General features: G+C 43.1%; 1 protein-coding gene across 1 annotated transcript in view; it reads left to right on the top strand.

Moving 5' to 3' along the window:
* The window catches only part of PKHD1 (PKHD1 ciliary IPT domain containing fibrocystin/polyductin), a 238083-nt gene that overhangs the window by 35599 nt on the left and 182720 nt on the right, over nucleotides 1-19764 (top strand). The window contains 6 exon segments of the mRNA XM_058020892.1: nucleotides 1188-1383; nucleotides 2853-2920; nucleotides 4893-6506; nucleotides 6674-6817; nucleotides 14721-14904; nucleotides 18137-18287. Coding sequence (XP_057876875.1) covers nucleotides 1188-1383; nucleotides 2853-2920; nucleotides 4893-6506; nucleotides 6674-6817; nucleotides 14721-14904; nucleotides 18137-18287 — 2357 coding nt within the window.

The raw sequence follows: 19764 nt of genomic DNA on the forward strand, positions 1-19764 counted from the left end.
TTTCCTGTTAGTGCACTGTGCACTGATAAAGAAAAATATCCTCTATCATTTGAACACAGTTTGACACACAGCAGCTAAATTGGAGAGGGAGTCATGATTACTAAAAATAAGATGCTTTGGAGCAGAGCTGGTTTTCCCTGGAATTGAGTTAATTTTTTTTCGTGTGGGGCTGTGTTTTGGGTTCATGCTGAAAATGGTATGGATAACACAGAGATGTTTTGTCATTGTTGAGCAGGGCTTACACAGAGTCAGGGATTTTTCTGTTCCTCACCCCACCAGTGAATGGGCTGGGAGTGGACATGGATTTGGGAAGGGGCACAGCCAGGACAGCTGACCCCAACAGACCCAAGGGATTATCCAGACCATGTTGCTCATGTCCAGTTTATAAAGCTAAGGGAGGAAGAGGGAGACAGAGTGGTGTTTTGTCTTCCCAAGTGACCAGTCCATGTGATGGAGCCCTGATGGGATGGCTGAACCCCTGCCTGCCCATGGGAAGCAGAGAACCAAGTCCTCCTTTTGCTTTGCACACATAACTTTATAACTTTGCATCAAACTGTTTTTATCTCCACCCACAAGTTTTCTCCCTTTTATGCTTCCAATTCTCTCCCCCATCCCACTGCAGGGGAGGGAGTTAGCAGATGTGTGGGGCTGAGATGCCATCTGGGGTTAAACCATGACAAGCACATCTGATTTTAGGTACACAAGGAAATTTTTTTTATTGTGGACGGCTCCTATTACTATTACATGGCTCCGTAATTCTGAAAAACAGACTCTAGATAGTTTATCAGGGATAAAAAAAAAAATAAATCCCAGAACCTCTGAGCTGCAGAGCTTTACAAAAAACCTTGTATTTGGTTTTTATCAGGTTCAGATATTTATAGGACAGATATTTATGGTAGGGGGACATGAATAATATCCTGAGTGTTGTTGAGAGTGATTATTGGTGGTCATAACCAAGTTCACTGTGCTGATGGCTCAAGACAACCCTTATAGCTGGTGACCTTATGCAGGAGAGATTCAGTAGGATACAGAACCCCTGTAGTCTTCAACATTTTGGGTTTGGGCTGATGGGCATGGCTGGACCTACTCTGGCATGACGGGACTCTGCTCTTCCTCAGGCAATGGCCACAAGTGCTGAAATAACCACTCCCAGAAACACTGAAAAAGTTCCCTTCCTTTCTCTGCAGGAGGTGAGGAGCTCCACATTGGAATATCCCAGTTTGCCAGCTACCAGGGCTCAGATGTCAAGGTCCAAATTGGTGATTTATGGCCACAGATCCAGGCACAGACAGAGCATGGGGTTAATGTGACACTTCCAGCCCTGCCTGCAGGGTGGTACAATATTTCTGTCCTCATCAATGGCATTGCTGTCACTTCAAACAGGTGTGTATCTTGCTCAGAAGCTTCATTCTCCACCTTATTTGGTGTTTTAGGGTTAATCTGAAACTGAAGGTTTGAGTTTTTCACTAATTCTGTACCTTAAAGGTGAATTCTGCAGTGTGGTATGAAATTATGAATAATTATCAAGGCATTTATTTATCTGTGGAGCCCGAATCAGCAAACTGCTAATGCTAGTCAATTAACTTGCCTCGGATCAGTAGGAGGCAGGAGAGAAACATTTTAGCGAAAAACAGTTGATTTGATGAAAAATGCATATTCAGGCAATCAAAGGTATTCGCAGATTCAGGTCAAATGCAGATAAATCCTGCTGTAGGAAAACAGCAGAAGAAAAGAAACACTTTTCATCAGAAAAACAAAAGGTAGTTTGAACAATACAAAAATGCTTTGTTTGGAGAATTTTTAAATGATGATATTTCCATTTCCTAAGGTGACACTTCAAGTTCATGCCTAGATTAATGTAATATAAACGAATTAAAATGTGGGGGAAAGCTGGACTGAAATTGGGATATAGGAATATATTCAAAAACAACACAGTTTTGTTCTTCAGCCATGGCAGCTGGCAGGAGTAATCCTGAAATTACAATATTGGGGAGAAATGAGTGTTTTTATTGCTCACAAACCAACCTAAGCTGCTTGCAATGTTAATGAACCTCAGAAGGAGAAAAATTGTGGTTGGTGGGATGGCACACAGGGATTCATCCCACCTGGTACTGGAGTCTGTTAGCAGCACCATCACTTCATCTCCAGGGATAGATTGGAAGGGGATGGGTCATCCCAGGAGAGGACTCTGAGCTCTGGTGGGCTGGATTGCAGGATTGGGAAGATCCCTTATCTCACATGTCTTTTTAGGGAAGGGGATGTTTTTGAAAGCAGAGTCATGAAGAAAACAGATGTAGATGGGACAGAAATAGAGCTATAACTTTATTTGGGTGGTCTTCAGGAGCTCATGTCTGGGTTTCCTCTTGTTCAGTTTACTCCACTCTTTGGTGGGATGGTGTGAGGAGAGATGGCAGCTGTGATGCCTTTTCAATGCACTTCCGTTGGGCATAGCTGCAGTGGGGTCTGCTTGCCAAAAAAATCCTTATTTTTGCTTCCTTTGATGGGCAATTCAGTTGGACTGAATTTGGCCCACCAGTTGCCAATAGATAAGAGAGTGTTTGTGATAGATGTAGCTCAAAGATGATGTAGTCCCTGCCCAGGGATGGAGAGGGCTGGAATGAGATGATCTTTAAAGTCCCTTCCACCCCAAAGCATTCTGTGATTCTAAACCACATAGAAAAATTTGGGGTGTTGAGTGGTCTTGTCACTGTGACATCAAACAAAGGGGATGTGCCAGGTGGGTGCTTGGCTTTCTGGGAGTTGTAAGAAAGAAAAGCACTACAACAGGAAAGAAAATTAAAAGAATAGCCCTAACTGCCCCAAACCCTTTCTGTGTTGGTTGTGTTTTGCAGGGTTGAGCCATTAATCCAGTACCTCTCTGAGATCTCCAGCATCCAGCCGTGTTGTGGCTCCATTCTGGGTAAACAGCATTGGCACATCTGCAGCCACTTATGGAGGTTAAAGGGATCAAGGGCACAGTTTTCCTGCAGGAATGGAAAGTGCATCCCATTTCACATCCGTTTAAATGAGGGGGTTTTGGATCTGTGACCCTTTATTATGCAGGCATCCTCTGGCAGACAGCAGCTGTGTGGAAATGTGGGATTGTAGTGAGCATCCCTCCATCTGGTTGGCTGGCTCAGGGCTCCCTGTGCTTTGAATCTGATTTCCCCAAGTGTTTGCTCATGTATCCTTGCATGTTCCCATTGGGAAAGCACAGCACGCCCACACCTGGCTCATCTGTGCTGTTTCTTTCAGTCATTTTGCCCCCATCTTTCAAGGTTTTCCATGTGAAAGTTAGGTGGAAAGCAGAGTACAATTGTGGTTTGAAGCAAACAATAATTTGAAGTGATCCCAAAAGGGATGTTCATTTTTGTTATGTTGAAAAGACAAAATAAAAAAGCCCTTTTTCAATGTTAATTTTAATCAAAAGGGAAATATTTATTAATCCCGTTCTAAGCTTTTAGACATTGGAAATAATTTAAGTGTGTTTCTGAGCAGAACATTGCTGAATTAAAAAGAAAAGTTTTACTTTAAATCTTCAAAAGCAGATTTGGGGTGGCTGATTTATTTTGTCATTTGGCTGGTGGTGGAGGAGAGTTGAATCCCTGTAGTGAATTTTACATGAGCCCTTAGAAATACTTTTATAGAAGACAGAGAAATTATTGTGCTACAACCTCAGATCCTCCACAGATTGCTCTCCCAGGCTCACAACACATTTAAGGACACAAAATTTCAGAGGCTTTGTGGTATGTGATTAGTTCAATAGTTTGTGAAGTGCTCAAGCCTTGAAAGATGAGAGAGTGGATAGAGCTTGGAGAGCAAATCTTATCAGTTTTGAAGATTAAGCCATACTACAAAAAATAATACAAGTTTTGCCTTTTTTATATTTCAGGGCAAATTGAAAATTAAATAAGAACTGATTAACTCTTTGGTTGTGGTTTTATGAATGGCTTAAGCTGAATTAAAACCTCTTTCCTGCAAAAAGCACCAATCCCTTCCCCCTTACCTGTAATCTTCTGTTGTCTCTAACACTTGTGTGTACATCTGGGTTAAGGATTTGGGGCCACGTAAAAAGAAACCTCATCATAAGACTCATTATAAACCAACTTATTTTTTCAGCTAGATCATGGGAAAAGGAAGAGAATAGGCTTAATGGATAAAAGGTTGAAGCAAGGCAGGACACTGGGAGTTCCAGTACTACAAACAAAAGGAACATGGACAGAGCCTTTGGGAGGGCTCTTCCCAGTGTGGCTGGTGCAGCCCTGGCACAGGGGGCCCAGAGAAGCTGTGGCTGCCCCGGGATCCCTGGAAGTGTCCAGGGCCAGGTTGGATGGGATTTGGAGCAACCTGGGATAGTGGGAGTTGTCACTGCCCATGGTAGGGGGTTGGAAGGAAGTGATCTTTAAGGCCCCTTACAACCCAATCCATTTGAAGATTCTATGAAATCTGGCACTGCCTGAGTTTGAGAATATTCCCAGTTGCATTCTTCTTCCCTGTGGGCATTGGGAACAAACTACCTCCCCACCCACCTGTAGGGACGATCCCATTCCAGGAAGAATTCAGCCTCTGTTTACTCTCAGAGGTTTTTCACAGCAGCTTTCTCCATTTCTGTGGGGGCTTTCTACAGTCATTTACTGCCACAAAGATCTCTGACTACTTGTTACCTTAGCCTCTTGTCCATGTAGGATTATCCTGATATATGGCTGCTATTGTCTCCAACTGTCTTGTCCAAAAAAAAAAAAAGGTTTTATTTCTTTCCTTCAGCCTGTCATGCTTATCAGCTTTATCATAAAAGGTTTGTGTTGGAAGGGACCTTAAAAATGATGGTTCAGAGATAATCATGAATTCCTCTTCTGCATGTAATACTCTTCCATATTTTCCTTTTCTCCTAGGTGGAACACTGCTCACAATCTCTGGGGTGGGTTTTAGCAAAAATCCTGCCCTGGTTTGTGTGTCAGTGGACAATCAAACCTGTACAGTTACTCACCTGGAAGAAGAGACACTTTGGTGCCTGACTCCTCCAGCTGTTAATTTGTCTAATGAAGATTCACATGACATCTCTGTCAGAGTAAATGTAACCATCAGCAGTGGGTCATTTCAACAAGCACTCTTTGCAAATAGGACCATCACCTTCCACTACCAAAGAGCTTTGACTCCCCTTGTTACTGCTGTTGAAACAGAAATCAGAGATGGCAGCCTGCTCTTGAGCATTCAGGGAATAAACATCACTGGATCTGTGGCTAAGCTTGGACACACTGAATGTCAACTTCAGTTTCAACAGGGCAACCAGTCTGCAATGTCTTATCAGTGCTCTTTTCCACTCAACAGCCTGGAACCTGGGACTTTCCCCATCCAGGTCATCCAGAGGCAGCTGGGATATGCTCAGGTGACAGCAAGGCAGCAGGCCCTCACCATAACTCCACAGATAACCTCCATATTCCCATCACAAGGATCCATCTGTGGTGGGATGTTGCTCACTATATCTGGTGTTGCTTTGAAATCCATCAGGAATTTGGTACAGGTCAGCCTGGAGGATAATTACTCCTGTGAGATCCAGAAGTCTGATGATGACTCCATCAGCTGTGTTGTCCTTCCAGGGCCTCACCCTTTGCACCTTCAGTGGCTACCTGAGGCATCTCGGGCTCTCAGTGTCACTGTGGTTGTCAATGGGATCCACAGTGTGTGCCTTGGGGGCTGCACACTCCACCTGCAGGAGCACTGGACACCCCTGGTACATCTGGTGACCTGGAAAACCAATGGGACATCCACCCACATGACAATCAAAGGACAGAGGCTGGCATGGCAGGGTGACAGCCCCGTGGTACACGTGGACAACAGCACTGCCTGCAAGGTGACTTTTTGGAACGAGACCATCATCACGTGCCAGACAGCCTGCCTGGCCCCAGGGGAGCACAGCATTTCCATAGCCAGCAGGAAAAGCGGCCGTGCTTGTTTCAGAGGGACATCCAGCCTTCTCACCATCCTGCCTTGGGTGTACCAGTTTTACCCACGGGATTTCAGCACCAATGGGGGAGGCCTGCTCAGCTTGGCTGGGTTGGCTCTGAAGGGAAAGAGGATGACTTCAGTCCTCATAGACCATCACCCTTGCCTCATTCTCAACATCACCTGTGTGCTCATCCAGTGCACGGTGCCTCCAGGGAAAGGCACAAGGGCTCTGAGTCTGAGAGTAGATGGACACTCCTACTACCTTGGAACAATAAGTTACAGTGAGGAATTTACCCCAGCTTTCCTTTCACTTGTTTCCTCTGGTCTCCTTTTAACTTTGACAGTATCACAGGTCACAGAGATGGACATTATCCAGGTGTTTATTGGAGATTTTCCTTGCAGCAACATCACCATCAGTCGCTCCACGTTGCAGTGCACAGCTCCTCTGCTCCCTGTGGGCGAGTACCCTGTGCTGGGCCTGGACATTCCCAGGGGATGGGCTTCCTCCAACCTGACGTTCACTTCTCATCTGGCAGTGACAGCTGCGCATCACAACTGGGGTAAGTCATGGAGGGTTGCTGCAGTTCCTCCACAGGGTTTTGTGTGAGGCACTGCAGTGATGGGGGCTTTTTGTCATGAAAGCAAAAATTATGAATTAATAAAAAATAATTGTTGAGACTTAGCTGTCAGGCTCTGTCTTAAATCCCATTTTCTGTTCTTTTTGAAGGTGGCTTGAATGGAGGACAAGTTTACCTGCATGGAACTGGGTTTTCCCCAGGAAAGACTTTGGTCACAGTCTGTGGCACCAGCTGTGAACTCTTGGGCAACATGACAGTGACTGAGCTGAGCTGCCTTGCCCCACGCCTACCAGGTCAGTTAAAACCCATAAACTGTCATTGTGATAAAAATATCCCCTAAAATTTGACCCAAAATGGGGAGTCCTGGTGCATCTCATCCCAGGAAAACAAGGAGCAGCCCAGGAGAGAGGAGAGGAATTAACATAGCACTGACAAAGTTTGGACTTGGGGATCTTGGAGGTCTTTTCCAACCATAATGATTCCATGAATCTGTGACTTCTGTTTTTTGCACTCAGTCTGAGGACAGATGGAGTCAGGGTGAGTTTTTGTGTCCATGGCCATGGATGTTGGATTAGATCCAGCATGTGCCTGTGGCCACACTTGCACAACATCAACATTTCCTCTCAGCAGTTATTCCTTTGGAAAGCTCCCCATGTTAAAACGTGCATTTGGACAGCAGAATTGGGTACCCAAGTACCTCTTAGCCATCATGACCATCTTAATGAATTAACTCCCTTAAATGCCTCTTCTTCTGAGGAAACGGTCTCAAGTTGCCCCAGGGAAGTTCAGTTTAGATATTATTTTTTTTTTTCACATAAAGTGTTTTCAAGCTTTGGAAGATAGTGCCCAAGGAAGTGGTGGAGCCATCATTCCTGAAAGTGTTAAAAAAACATGTGGATGTGGCACTTGAGGACAAGGTTTTGTGATGAATATAGTGTTGGTGAGATGATGGTTGGACACGATTATCTCAAAGGTCTTTTCCAGCGGTAACAATTCTTAATTTTGTGGCCACACACATTTTGTGTTTTGGTTACATGGTGGGATGGCCTCAGTGGGGTAAAGGTGTAGAAGGTAAAAGGTAAATGACTGGAAGGGTGAACAAATGACATACCATGGCCAGTTCATACCTTTGGGAAGCTGGAGATGAGGATTTGACTTCCTTGAGAGGAGGATGGGATCATCCATCATGACCACAGCATCTTCCTTAACTGGAGAGAGACATGATGACCTTCACATCTCTCTTTGAGAGAAATAACCCTGCCTAAATTTTGGACCTAGCTCTTCAAAATGAGCATTTCTGGGGACAAGATATGTTCCCTCCTTTTCCTACTGAAGGCTCAGAATTAGGCTTCTCAGACCTGCAAAGGGCAGAATTTAAGGCTTTTAAGTCAGCTCTGAGCCATGTAGAATTCCCCAAACTCTAAGTATGAAGTATTCACCTTGGTGCTTGACTCCTTGGTGGAGTCCCCATCCCTGGAGGTGTCCAAGGAATGGCTGGATGTGGCACTCAGTGCTCTGGGCTGGGTGACAAGGTGAGGAGCAGTCAAAGCTTGGACTCTGCAATCTTGGAGATCTTATCCAGCCTAAATGGTGCTGTGATTCAGGGATTTCAACACTCAGAAACTGAACATTTCAGCCCCTTCACAGCTCTGAAGTTGGGGAACATCTGGAGGTCTGCAGAAATATTTGCTGCTCTGAGGCTGTCCAGACATCAGCCTCAGTGACCAGAGATCCAGGACCTCTTATTCTTTGTGGATGTGAAAGAAAGGTGACAAGTTAGTGTCCATCAGGGTAAATTCACAGGGCTTTGTTCAAAGGTATGTGGAATATCCATCTTCTGAAATAGAAGTTGAATAAATTATTTGTCAAGAAGCCACCTCAATGTGAAATTTAACTTTTGAGCAATGGTTGGGACAAGAGGCCTCCAGGTGTTCTCTTCAGCCTCACTTATTCTCAAATTCTAAATTTACTCCTGTCATTTGGAACAGTTCCTGTCATAGAATCCCAGAAAGATTTTGGCTGAAGGAACCTAAAAGGTCATCCAGTTCCAACCCCAGTGCTATGAGGAATACTAAAAAAGATGGAAGGGAGAAAGAATAAGGACTTTAAAACTCAACCACAAGCACTCAAAAAGAGACACCAAGAGGGCATAAAGAGCTCGGTTTTCTTTGTTTTAAACAAGGCCCAGGCACACTCCACAAAACTGCTTGCTATTTTAAATAGAAAAAGACACAGTGCTAGAGCATTGGAAAAAAAATAAAGCACGAAACCAGGCAACCTGGTTATTGCAGGGAGAATAGCTTACTAAAATTTAATCACATTGATCCAAACTGTGCTCAGAACTCCCAGCGTGGTTGGTGGCAGAGGGATCCTGAGAAAAGCAATATCACAGCCAGGACCACGATGCTTGTTCCTGTCACTAGATGTCAGCAAGGGAATGCTGATCGCTGGTTGTGTGTCTGGAGAGGAAATGCAAAGGAAGCATTGCCTCACCTTCTCTCTCCTGTCCCGGGTTTTGCAGCCGTGCCAGTTTCACCAGTCGAGTTGCAAAATATTTGTTAATTAAATATTTACAAATATATATTTTCTTTTCTTAAAAAAAAAAAATACTTTTGCAGGCTTCTCAAATCTGTGTTTGTCAGGCTCTTTGTGCTCTTTGAGACACTTGTATTCAGCTTGTGCATATCTACATCTGGCACAGGTGAATCTGTATACAGAGCAAGACGCTTTCCAGATATTCTTCCACGTAATGCTTAATATTTAAGCACTTTTTAAAAATATATATTTAAGGTTTTAACCCTGCCCCTCACCACATTTAGGGTGGTTTAAGTGCAGTAACTCCAGTCTCACCTCATGGTTTACATCATGCTCTTTGCCTGGGGAATTTTGCCACTTGGTGCTGGCACATCCAATGCTCAGACCTTTCTTGCACTGCCTCATCCACATGGGAAAGGTGGCAAAGAGACTCCAGGACTGTGAAGGAATGGGAAAGGGAGGTCTGTGGTGCTCCAGAGCCCCTCAGCGTTGTGTCCCAGCTGGATAGTTGTCTGACCTTTCCCCGCTCTGCTCACTGAACTGGCTGATGTGAAGAGTTTAAGCTGCATTTCTTCTGTTACCGAGGGCTGTGAAGCAGAACCCCCTCTCTCCTCTGGCACTGTGGGATGTCAGGTGGCAATGCCTGCCCTGGCTCTCAGAACTGGGTCATGTTGTGTCTGGCTCGCTCCAGATTAGAGATGTCCACGTGGGCATCCCCAACTGGTCCAAGTGGTTCTCTCATGAGATCCAGTCCACAGGGCAAGGCTCTGCAGGTAGGAAATGTGACTTCTTTCCTTCTTTCCCTTTGAGCAGGAAGTTTTCTAAGAGATGAGGGATTGCCAGGCTCAGCAGGATCCATCCATAAGCCTTCCTCATGGGGCTTTCCTTAGGAATGGGTTCTGAGCAGGGTCGCAGCAAGGTTTTAGTTTGATCATTGGCAAGGGCTGGGAATGTTACTGAGATATTCCCAACCCAGACCACAAGGAATGGGAATGCAGGACCAGGCTATTTTACGAAAACTGTTGTCTTTTGCAAGGTGCAGAAAAATCAATTCAGAATAGAGCTAACATTTGATTTTCAGCCTTAAAGCTTAAAAAAAATTAACAAAATGAAATAAAATTAAGAAAACCTCACTGCCTTCAAGCAAAAACAAAACCAAAAGAAAAATGCCCAAATTAACCCATGAGTCTTTAAAGGTAAAGATATAACCAGCTTCATCACCATGCCTGGAAGGGCTCAAAAGCCATGTAGATGTGGCACTTTGGGACATGATTTAGTGGTGGGTTTGGCAGTGCTGGAAGAATGTTTGGGCTCAATATTAGAGGGCTTTTCCAAACAAAATTATTCTATGCTCATGAAAGCTGTCCCCCTCTCTGGTTCTTGCTTCTTGGCCACTGCATGAGTGAAAATGCAGTTGTAGATTCTGTTCAGCTCAGGTTAAATTTACAGGACATGTGGGTAATATTTGTGGGACTGAGTTGTTCTCCTGTGAAAGATGAGAAAACTGGCATGAAGCTTGAGACAGGTGAGAAAATATCTGATTATTCCTCTAAGGTGATATTAGGGTAAATACCATATAAAATTATTCCAGTGAGCCAATCCCTCAGATTTTATGTTTTACATTAAGGCGAAAGTAAGGAAGGCATCTTTCAAAGGAGGTAAACTGATAAGAGGATGCATGAGGGTAAAAGCTGAGCCTGATTTTCCTGGTTGCATCAGCATGCTTGGAATAACAGGTCTGACCTTTGGGTTTTGATGTAACCGTTTTGGGATCTTTTTTTGAGGGTTCTGGACCTGCCATTAACCAGACTCCACTGGTAAAAGTGCATGTTTAGGGAGGAGGATTTAGATTAGAGGCTAGAAATGAGGCTGGTTTAAAAGGATGTGGTTTGGTGGAGCTCTTTAAATGGGTCAAGAAGAGAGAGAGAAATGAGTTTTGGTTCTAACAAGGAGATGCACTGAGCCAGGGCAGTGGGGACTAGAGCCAGGGAAATTTGGGGATTTGTATGAGCAGATGCAGAAGATATGAAGAGGCTCTGTTGTGGTATTTTGGCAGTTGGGACCTCAGGAGGAACCAGGGCCTTTGGTGGTTGTTGTGGAGATCAAACCAAAGGATCGAAATGGTCCCTTCTACCTTTCAAATCCAGAATTGAAGTTAAGAGGAGGAAATAAAGCATATTAATTACACGGCAGGAATGTTCTGACAGTGAGATCTATCAGGCAGTGGAGTAGATGCTTAAAAGCCACCTCTTGGGACTTCTGAAACCTGTCTCTGTGAAATGAATGTCTCACAGGGAGCAATTCTTCACCGGCAAAGGTTGGACTCGATGACCTTAACAGGTCTCTTTCTCCTTTCTCTTTTATTAACTTTTTTTTTTTTTAATTCTTTGTCTTTCCTGCTAAGCCCATGTTGCTGCTCCACAGTCCATTTTGTGAGGGGTGGATAACCAGGGATGTGAGTTTTGGCACTGGGACTTCTTGGGCAGTTCTTCAATCAATCCCCAGCTGCCCTTGGAGCCTCCTGTAGGTTTGAGCCTCATCACAAGTCCAGCAGTTGTTATTAAACAGCGACCCAGAACAAAGCCCTTGTGCTGAGCATCCCAGGATGCTGGATTAAGCCAGAGTATCCCTCAAAGCCAGGGCTGGGGGTAGCTAGTCCCTAAGCCATCACCACCACACGGAGATTTGACTGCCGTAGTGTCTGATCTCAAAAGAGAAGCTGTAATGAGCTGAGGGCATTCATCCCAGCAATGGGATTGCAGGTTTGATCTTTATAGGGAGTATAAAGCCTAAAGCAGCTTCATTCTGGGGTTTGAACACTAACCAATTAAGCAGGGAGAAGAATTGTGTCCCAGAACAGGCAGAATATCCTTTTAGGATATGCCAAAAGTGTGTTAAAATCTTTAGCTGGTATTTTTTGCTACTGGTTGGTAGGAGATAATGGCACCAACAATACCAAGGGCTATTTGTGTTTCATGGTTGGAGGAATGGGAAGGGAAAGGCCAAGACTTCCTCCTAAATGAATAAAGACATTAAAACCTCTGAGAGGAGGGAAACAGGAGGATCTTTGAGAGCCCCAAGGAAAGAGGGAATGGGAAAAGAACATCACCTCTAAAAGTGATATCTCCATTTGATGAACAGGAGATGTGGGGTGGGGAGGTGAGATTTTCCCCTCCTTTCACCTGAGAGAGAGAAAACAATTCTAAGTTTGATTCTGCGGGGTACAGATGAAGTAGGGTTTACTTGGAATTTGCTTCCTCTGATCTCTTTGCAATCCTTTGTAGCCATATTCTAAAACTTAGGTTTTATAAATTAATATCTTTGTTTGACTGGTTTGAGTTAAAAATTATTTCAGCCATTGGTAGGATACAAGGCCTCCTGTTCCTACAGGCATGATAACTTTGGGATGAGGGCACTGGAGCTCAGCAGAAACACCCAATTTCCACATTTTGGGGTTGTTTCAGAAGTGCCAGACTGTTCTTGTGCTGAGCTCTCAGGGCTGTGCAGGAAGCACCTTCTGGTGACCTTCAGGAGCCAGGCAAGTTCTTTGACAGCAGCAAAATCTTGAGGAAAACAGTCCTGACATTCTGTGAGTAATTTCCAACATTCATCCCAAAATAGAGTTCAAGTGGTTTTCCACATAGGAAGACTCTGCCATGTTCTTTTCAAGACTACAAAAGAAAACAAAACCCTCCTGTAATGAATTGGTTCCACTCCAGGTTGTTGCAAATGCAAGATCTTTGCAGAATTTAGTCCCCTTGGATGCTATTTATTTGTCAAAACACAGATATTTAATGCTACTTAAGATCCCCTTGAAACATCAGGAAAGACATATGGCTTTTGTTGTAGTCATGGAATACTGAAGTAGCACTAGGTAGAGTTTTTGGACAAGAAAAGCAAATCTTGCTGTCATTCTTTTAGGCTTCTCTGCCTGTTACTTGTTTTAGATGTAGGTCTTAAAGGCAGGGATTGTGTTTGGGTCTGTTTGGATGCCAAGCAAGAAAATTGCCCCTGGATTTTGGGAAGGAAAAGGATTAAGTATATTGCAAAATTTATTTTTCTTATTCTAAATCCAGGGAAGAAAAACAGAGAAGAATTGTAAACTCTCTCTCTCTGAAGTTCAGAGCAAATGAACTGATAGGTTTTAATATTTCAAAAATACCTGAAACATTAAAGAGTTATAAACTCTTCAGAAATACCCCATATGAAATAGTAAGCTTTAGCAAAATGTGCTAAATATTTTAATACAGGAAATAGAATGCTTTCATATTTTTACAATTTCAACCCCCATTTTTTAGGATTGCTTAGGAGACAAGACATGCATTAACAACAACACTTCCCCAGCAAACAAGGCACCTTTTGAACAAATTGGAACTTACAAAAGCAAATAGTAAAAAACCCTTTCTTGATAAATTCCCATTGATTGGATTTCTAATGCTTAAGGAATACTCTTGGATGCTTCAGTGCAGTCTGTTATACTGTCCACAGACCTCTTCAGGAGTTCATTACAACCATTTGGTTAGTTCAGGATTAATGAATATTCTCCAAAAGTCAGGGCTTTGAGAGAAACAGATTTAATGTCTTTCATGGTTTTAATGCTTAAAGGACTCCTGTCTAAAATTGCTAAACCCAAATATTTCAACTGACTCTGGACTTAAGTGACAGTTCATAATACTTTTCTTAGCATTTTTTGCCTGGGTTTAGAATAAGAAAATCTAATTTTTATCACACTGAATCACTTAGGTTGGGAAAAAACCTCCAAGATCATTGAGTCCAACCTGTGACTGATCCCCTCCTTGTAACTCAGACTAGAGCACTGAGTGTCACATCCAGACCTTCCCTGGACACCTCCCAAGGATGGGGACTCCACCACATCCCAGGGCATTGCATTAACAACCCTTTCCATGAAAAAAAAAAAATTCTTCCAGATGTTCACACCACTTGTTCTTTAAATAAACCTCAAAACAGCTGCTCCCATTACAATTTTTACCTCATCCATGGAGGCAGACTTGGACCACATCTCAAGTCATACTCAGCTACATAAAGCAAGGTGGGAGATCCCAGTTCCCACCTGTTCCCCAGGAGCCCTCCAAGCTTTGTCAAAAAGTTTCCTCAAAAACTGTTTCTGGGTTTCAAACTAATGATAGGTATTAAGTTGTCTTAACATATATCTTCTTGGTAAAAGTTTTGTGCCACATTCTGAACTGTAAACCATGTTCTAGGTCTCCCAGAAGAAAAGTCTATGCTTGTATTTAATCCTTGTCATCTCCTATGTCATCTCCTTCTGGACAGAGCCCTTTGATCCCAAAGACCATCCTGGTGCTCAGGGCACAAAGGATGCTCAGGGCACATTTTGCTCACACAAAGCAAAGGGGGCTGAAGGAGCTGCGTGGAGACCTAATAATCCTCAAAAAGGATGCAGCTAAAGAGAGGCTTGGGTGCATATCAGGAGCCAAAGGATCATGGAATGGTTTGGTTGGAATGGGTGCACATCAGGAGCCCAAGGACCATGGAATGGTTTGGGTTAGAAAGGACATTAAAGTAACTTTAGTTCCATGGGCAGGCACACGTCCTGCAATGACATCTCTCAGCAGTTAAAATGCGCTCAGTGTCAGTGGTGTTTGGGCTGCTTTGGGTTATTTTTGCTCTCCTGTCTTGCAGCCTCTCTGTCCATTCTCTGTGGTCTGACACCTTCTTCTGCCAGCTGCCAAGAGGACAGAGCCACCTTCATTGAGTGTGACATCCAAGTCCTGGTGGGCACCTCCCAGCAGAGAGGATCTGCGTCCTACTTCTACATCTGTGGGGACACCCCGCCCCAGGGGCATTTTGCTGGACTCCTCGCCAGGTTAGTGCTGTGTCTCTCCATCAGCCCAGTGGATCCATCCACAAAATACATCCCCCCATGGCTTTCCACCTTTTGTAGAGTTGTTCCAAATGATGGACTGAAGGAACAAAATCTCAGTTCTCACATTGATGCCAATAGAGCTGTTTAGCCTTGAGACCACTAGAGAGCTCTGCTGGGTAGTGGAATTCATTCCCTGTGCCTATCAAAGCATCTCCAGCCCCCCCTCCTTCCCTCCTGCCTTTTTAAAGTGTTTGAGAGACATCAGAAAATCCATCTCGTAAACAGCCTGCTTTGTTCCTTCTTAGGTTTTAATATTTATCTTCTGATCCAAAGCAACATCTGGTGGATGCCAATGGGAAAAATGATTAGGCATTATGAAAAGCAGAAGTCTTCTTTTTTCTGTTGTTTTCTCTTTTTTTTTCCTTCTATTTTTTTTCTTCTTTTTTTCCCCCCCCCTCTGCCTTTCTCCAAGCATTTTCATGAGTAAAAAGTCAAGGAGTAAATTCAGCAGGGCGTGCAAGGGTGGTTATGCTTTGCAAATCCAAGGCTGAGCTGTCCAGGAGTCTAACTTGGAACTGTTGTCTTTGATGGAGCAGTGAGGATTTATTCCTGCTGAGCACTTCTAAGGATAAGTGGGATGTCTGAGTTAAGGAATAAACAGGTGAATGATTAAAGATTTGGTTTGGAAGGGACGTCAAAGGTTTTCTTGTTCCAGCCCCATGGGCAGGGACACCTCCCACTATCCCAGGCTGCTCCAAACCCCATCCAGCCTGGCTTTGGACACTTCCAGGGATCCAGGAGCAGCCACAGCTTCTCTAGGCCCCCTGTGCCAGGGCCTCACCACCCTCACAGGGTGGAATTTCTTCCTAATCTCTAATCTAAATCTCCCCTCCTTCAATTTGGAGCCACTTCTCCTTGTCCTATCACTCCACGCCCTTGTGAAAAGTTCCTCTCCAGGCTTCTTGTAACTCCCCTTTAGATACTGGAACAAGCTGAACAAAACTTTCCAGAAGTTATTTAGTAAACAGATAATTAGAACAGCATTGTAATGCACTGCCCATGATTTGCTGTTCGTGGTGAACAAACTTCTGGCTGCTGCATCTGGCCACAGTCCAGGTATTTCAGTGAAGTTGCAGAGATTTGATCCTCATCCTGACCTGGTCCTTGCATCATACTTGGTGTTGATTCACCAGAAGGAGCTTTGGATAACCTGAATTGAGGGGAAAAAAAAAACCCAACTGGCATTTACTGTACAAAGACAGCAAGACATGAATTCCACAGATTTTTAAACTTGTTAAAAAATATAAAAATAGAAGTTTCCAACTAAAATTAATTAAAAAAAAAGTTTACACAGTTGCGACGCCTCTCTGTGGGTCCGTCACTTCTTCCTCATCAGTTTTTTAAATTTGATCTAGCCTGGGCTTTTTAAGAAAATTCTTCCAAGTTTTGAGAAAACCAGTGTTAGGCAGAAAGAAATTACTTTCCTGCTGAGGAGACAGAGAGCAGAATTCTGTACAACTGGAAAAAGCCACACTGTGCATTGGTAATGTCCTGTAACATCCCAGGAAATAGAGAGGACAGATCTTTTGAAGAAGACAAAAGTAAGGAGACTTATAAGGGAAAAAAAGTGAAATTGAATTAATTTAATCAGTTCTACTGCTCCCAGAATTACTTATTTCAAATCAAGAAACTCCAGGAGCCTTCCCTTGTCTGGTTGAACTTTGCTTTTCCTCACATCAGTGTAAGCCCAATCCAAAAAACCAACAAACTTGAGAGGGACAGGACAACTCCATGTGTTTCTTTTTTGCTTATTTTTTCCTGGATATCAAAATCGTGCTCTGCTCTGCTCTTCACTGATTAAAAAAAACGCATCTTCAATTATATACTACTACTACTACTACTACTACTACTACTACTACTATGGCTGCCCCTGGATCCCTGGAAGTGTTCAAGGCCAGGCTGGGTGGGAGGTGGGAGGTGGAAGGTATCTCTGCCCATGGTAGGGGGATGGAATTGGATGGTCTTTAAAATCCTTCCAGTTTAAACCATTATGGGGTTCTGATCCCAGAGACACTTTACCTGTTAAAATCCTGTTATATGGGATTTTCAGGAATCTGAAGGCCTCTTAAAATCCTGATCCTGCCTATCTGATCCTCTGTTTTGTTGAGTAAATCACTCTGTGAAGTCTGCCCTTTCTTATCTGTTCAGAAAAGCTGTGTAATTTCTGTTTTGCTAGTTGTGTTGCTGTAACTCCTCTCCTTTCTCCTCACCTTCCTACATCTTGCCTGTGTGAATCTGATGGTGGGCTGGGGAGGAGAGGAACAAGTAGCAATGGCCAAGAGTCACAGAATTAGGTTGGAAAAGACCTCTGGGATCATCAAGTCCAACCATTAACCCTGCACCACACTTTGCTCACCATTAAACCATATGTTGAATCCTATATCTCCCCACAATGAAACACTACCAAAATCAGCAACTGTCAGCAGCAAAACCAAGGGAAAAAATGTTTCTCTCCCACCATGTTTTCTATTTCTTCTTCCCCCCATGCAAGGCGAGGCTTCAGAGCAAATATCTGCTGGTATAACTGGCACATATATCGAATCTCCTTAGTCTGGGCTGTTAAGTAAGTTTAATTAATTTACTAAGTTAATGTTCCAATGTTAGCAACAAAGCATCATTGCAATCAGCTGGGTAGCAGGAATTGGAACCCCTAAATGAGCTCATTTTTTCACAGTTGGAATTAGGGACCAGTTAGCCAGTTGTGTGGTTTTTCCAATTTCTCCCCTTGCCCTAGGGGAGTTGCAAGTTATTCATTCCCCATTGCTAAGTGTGAGTAAGATGGGGAGGGGGGAGACACAAACCAGCCCTGCTCCTTGTAGGAGTCCATCTTTGCTCCCAACACTGCTGATTCCCTCCCTGTTGTCTGCACTTATCTGCCTGCCTTGGTCCTAGACTGGCATTTGTTCCCGTTTGTGATGGTTTGGGGAAGGAGAAAAGCATCACTGAGAGATATTTACTGCATGTGTTTTCATCCTGACTGTGTGCAGATAAAGGGGGGAAAAACAAATAAACAATAAAAGAATGGAAACAAAATTACCGAAATTTGCAAAGTTTGACAAATGTTGGCCAGGAGTTGCCACAAGCTAATGGCTTTCAATGATTAATAAGAGTAAAAATAATTGCATTTCATTAAGATTGATGACACCCCATTTAACCTCCCTTCTCGTTTCAGCCCTAAAGTGGAAAGAGATGAAGTTCTCATCTATAATAGCTCCTGTAACATTACCATGGAAACTGAGGCAGAGATGGAGTGTGAGGGAGCTAATCAGCCAATTACTGCCAAGATTACTGAGATATGGAAAAACTGGGGCCAGAACACTCAGGTATAATCAAATCTTTTTTACAGACTGATTCAAACAGCTTAAAATTAAATTTGTAATATTGTGTACATTTAAAGGGGGGCAAGAAAAAAAACAATTTAGGCTGAGCAGCAGCAATATATAATATTAAATGCTTTCTAACTTTGAATAGCAGTTCTAATGCAGCACAGCTGAATTAATGATTAACTATGGCTAATCATGTATTTTATGAGACATAAATGAGCTTTACCTTATTTTCTGAGCAATCTATGTATTTTTTAACACTCTCTCTTTTTTTTTTTTTAATATAAATTCAATTTTCTTATAAAAGTGTTCTTTTCTGTTGAGCAGAAATTTTAGCCATAAGGTACAGTTCCAGCTCTCTGGCAGAGACTTAGCATTCAGTGCAGCCTTGGTTATATTTGATTTTTGCTGCTTTTCAGTAGCTGAAGGAAAATGGGACAGTGTTCCCAGTACTATCTGTGGGTATTGCAAGAAAAGAAGGTACATGCTAAGAGTTCATGACCAAAAACTATAATCCTGGACCAGCATAAATTTTAAGACTTGATAGGTAAAAATGTCATTGCTAATCTGAACTGTCCTGTTAGAGTCCTCACAGTTTTGCAGAGGGGGTATTTAGCCACCTGTAAGAAGAAATTTAGAGGGGTTGGATATTTGTTGAACACTAATTATCCCTTCTTCATTCTCCTTTCCTAAAGGAGAAGCTCCTGAGATGTGGTGGTGATCTCCTGAATACAGGAACGAGTGAGTGGGGATAGTTACACACCTGACTTAGTAAAAAAATAAAATTAAATAAACTTTTCAAACAGTCTTTTAGCACAGTTTAGGAAAATGAAGTTCATTTGCTTAGCATCAATGTTAAAGCTACCACAGTAATTTTAAACTCTATCTGCAAAGGGATTTCCTGTGTTTAAGGACTTTAAATTTAACTTGCCATCTCAAAAAGTAGCTGCATTGTCCTGGCAGAGTAATTTTCGTGCATTTCTAGTGTTGAATTCTGTATTTAGTTTTATATATCTGATCTATTTGGGAGTCTCTGAATACTTGGAAATATACCTAACATGAATATTGCTATTGGAGTGGAGTATCCTACATTACAATTCCTTGCTTCTGTTAAGCCTATCCTTGGTTTGTGAAGGAATGTCAGATGTAGAATGTTATCTATTAAGGTTCATTAACAAGGCTCATCAGCCTTGTTAGTTGTAGTTAGTTATGTTGGCTAAGGAGAAATGCAGCCCTCAAAAATTGCTGGTTGGTGACTGCAGGAGTGAAGTGCCCAGGCAAGTAAAAGATCAAGTGGTAACTCCTCCTTACATTCCTGTTTTCCTTCCCAAATGGGATAAAGAGCCCCAGAGCCTGGGCTGCAGCACAGAGGGATGTTCTGGGCAGTGTCACAGCTCCCGCAGCCTCACTAATGGCAGGATGACAGCTTGTCCTGTGACTCAGGTGGGAGCAAGAAGAGGAAGAAGCTGTGAGGTTT

This window comes from Melospiza georgiana, chromosome 3, assembly GCF_028018845.1.
Source record: "Melospiza georgiana isolate bMelGeo1 chromosome 3, bMelGeo1.pri, whole genome shotgun sequence".
Classification (NCBI taxonomy): domain Eukaryota; kingdom Metazoa; phylum Chordata; class Aves; order Passeriformes; family Passerellidae; genus Melospiza; species Melospiza georgiana.